Source organism: Oncorhynchus gorbuscha, linkage group LG23 (assembly GCF_021184085.1).
Source record: "Oncorhynchus gorbuscha isolate QuinsamMale2020 ecotype Even-year linkage group LG23, OgorEven_v1.0, whole genome shotgun sequence".
Taxonomy (NCBI): Eukaryota; Metazoa; Chordata; class Actinopteri; order Salmoniformes; family Salmonidae; genus Oncorhynchus; species Oncorhynchus gorbuscha.
In genome coordinates this window covers 5,188,931-5,192,082 of record NC_060195.1, presented here as the reverse complement: position 1 = coordinate 5,192,082, position 3,152 = coordinate 5,188,931, and the positions used below count along the sequence as shown (strand labels likewise).

The following is a 3,152-nucleotide window of genomic DNA, read 5'->3' as shown; positions in this document are numbered from 1 at the left end:
GGATGCAAATGAACTGAGGAAATGGCCCGATATGGCTTTCCTTCGTTGTATTCCACCACAGCCAGCTTGTAAAGTAAAAGACTCTGTATATGGACAATAGGCGCAGTACTTTAATTATGATGACAGTGGATGATGATATAACTAGTTATGTCATTAGTACCATGTTCTACGTTCTACGTTTTGCTGTTGTCTTTGTACTTGTCTCAGCAATGTTCCCTCTAATTATTTATTTTCGGCACTGAACAAAATTTCAGGTCTGCTGAGCACAAGCTTGAATTTTGTGAAGAATTCTGTGCAACTTCCAGCACGTGTGAACACTGAGAATGTACCCTCTTTACGTTACAGCTTTAACAGTGGCCAAGTAGGCTACTGTGGCTGTTTGATCATAATGTAGACCTACCTACCAGAGTGACCAACCATCAAAAAAAACTATGCAGAAAAAAAAAAATGCATCCCATAACATTTTAACATGGAAATAGCTGTTCTACCATTCAGACTACAGTAGCAGCCAGTGTGGTTTTCAATGTAGGCCTAACAAGAGACTTCTGAAGAAAAACAATCCGCTTTATCCTCTTGTCCTTCAGACAAGGAGGTGAGTGAAAAGTGTGTGTTTGATGTAAGAAACCACTTTACAAAAAAAAAAAAATCCCATACCATAATGAGAGAGAATGAGAAATTACGCTACCCTCTGCCTATTGCCTACTTAGGCTTGAATAAGCAGTCTCAAAATACAACGCTGCCTCATCAAGACAAAAAGAGTAATACCTGACACGCTTTTCAAAGCTGTCTAGAAACGTACACGTTTTATGCTACTGTAGGAAGCATATCACTCCCCTATTGCGGACATCAAATGATCTATAACTGGGCTAATAACTCACTAACTAGCAAAGGATATGAACAAAATATGCACATGCAGCTCTCACTTTGATCTCAAAACAAGCGCATCTACTCACGACTGCCCATGCTGTAAACACAGTCCAGTTCAAAGTAAATGGCATAAACTGATATAAGGAAATGGTCTATTTGCATATAGGCCTACTGCAGCTCCGATTGGTAATGACGCACCCGTTTGTGTAGAAGTCAGGCCTGTCAATGTAATAGAATTTTACTCCGATGCGTTCTGCCTACAACAAACAATGCGTTTCGGTGTGCTGCATTGAAAGTGGCTTATATTGATTTGATTCAATCACAATTGCCACAGTAAAGGGAAACATTGATAGTGTTAACAGGGAAAACTCTAGAAGTGGTCAACATTTTCTGAGTCATGATCACTTTGAGTCAAAATGCAAGCTGAGATCTAGCGCTCAGATTTTTTTTTAACAAGACAAAAAAATGTACTGTGGCAATGAGGTTTGTTCTGTAAGCTATAGGCCCAATACAATATCACCACATACTGGCTTTGTTTGAATTTACCTGCCAATGCATTGCTGTTCGGGACATTTACAAAAAATTACATTTCAAAATTTGAGGCAGGCTATATGATCACACCGGTAATAGATTCATTGTATTACATGTGAAGCACAGCTGAGCATTTAAATTATTTACTTTCATACTCTCGATTTACCTGGACTGATGGTGCCTGCATCTGATTGGTCAGTCTCGGGGGGCAGTTGACTCTGCTTGTCCACCACTCAACATCCCTCCATCCCTTTCCCTCCACTGACCAAAACAGGACACAGTCTATCTGATGGGAGATTCCAGTCACACTTGAGTTATGAACAGAGGAAGTGAAATATTCCTGGATTATTTAAAAAAGCTGCTAATATCGCAGGCCAATAGATACACTTTCCTACTCATTCACTACTGCTAAAGTGATTGTAGCACTGAGTGGAAATAGGAAGAATGTACATTTATGACTTAAAAATAAAATAAAGTTTTGACAGTGCCGAGTAAGAACTTAAACTCACTAAAAAACAGCAGCTCTTTGCTGTCATCGTTGACAGTCTCGCTCTAGACATGGCTTTAAACATTTTGAAATTCACAGTATCAACTCTGCTGAAGTTTTCTTTTTTATGCCCGCTACATTACTGCAGACACTGTCATCCGAGTCATCTGATTGGCCAACAGTTTGTACCTTCAGACACGTTTCAAAACGGCTAAAGTTGGCGGGCAACTGAATCAGGTGCACCAGCAAGAGCCTGAAATATTCCGGAGAAGGAGATCAACCGGTTGGTGACCTCCAGAAAGTGGAGTGAAGTTTAATCTGTTGAGTCTCATTGGCTGATATTTCTGTGGCTACTGCAAACGCAGCTAGAGGGAACATTGATCCTCAGTACTACATTTCTCCATTTTCTTTTTACTCTGTTCTCTCTTCTCCCTTTTCCATTTGTTTTGTGTCTAATTTCTTTAAGAGGATGCTCCTCTCGTGGTCATACGCCTAAGGCTTATAGGGTTCTTGTCTAGGGGCTTGAGAGGTGGCAGCACTGAAACTGGTCTAATGACAGTCTTCATTTCTTACCTGGACCACACCCATCTGCGGTTGAAGGTGTGTTTAGGATGCCTAAAGGAGCGTTACGGGTACAGGGGGTGTGGTAGGATGGCATCAGGGACAACACCCCCTTTTCTAATGAAAGGGGAGGCTTTTCGCAGGACATATATTAAATGGTACAGCTACACGGATAGATGTCACTCGGAGACCCTGCTGGTATTGGTAAGTCTGGATACATTCAGGGTGTCTGAGATGTTGATTATGATGGGACTTTTTGGTATTAAGGCCTATTTCATGGTAAGGATCAACAAAACTTCATTATGGTAAGTGGTGAAATAAGTATAGCTAGTTGATCATTGTAATGGCTTATAGCAGATGATTTTTTTAAACTACCTGGCTAAAGGAATATATCTTATTGTTTATTAGAAACTCACTGTATAATTACAGATGAGGTTGTCTGGAAAAAGGATTGGAAGTGAGACATCTCTGTCATGGGCAACAATAAAATAAAATAAAATAAGTTTATCAGAATGTGGAAACTGTAGATCCGAAAGGTGGATCAAGATTTTAAAATATGCTATTAGACAACATATTTGGCTCATTAACCTATAAAATGGTACAAATAATGACGATCCACCTCCTTTGAAATTATACCTATTAATCAATGGAACTCACAAGCAACAGGATATTGTACCTTTTTTAAATACCCCCCAGTGGATCGTAA

At 39.8% G+C, this 3,152-nt stretch overlaps 1 protein-coding gene across 1 annotated transcript in view; it reads left to right on the top strand.

The window, feature by feature from the left end:
* Positions 1-2,381, top strand: part of LOC124011580 (cilia- and flagella-associated protein 251-like) — a gene marked incomplete at its 5' end in the record, with an annotated part of 182,052 nt that extends 179,671 nt beyond the window's left edge. The window contains one exon of the mRNA XM_046325035.1: positions 2,352-2,381. Coding sequence (XP_046180991.1) covers positions 2,352-2,381 — 30 coding nt within the window. The remainder of the gene's footprint in view (positions 1-2,351) is intronic.
* Between the last annotated feature and the right edge of the window lie 771 nt (positions 2,382-3,152).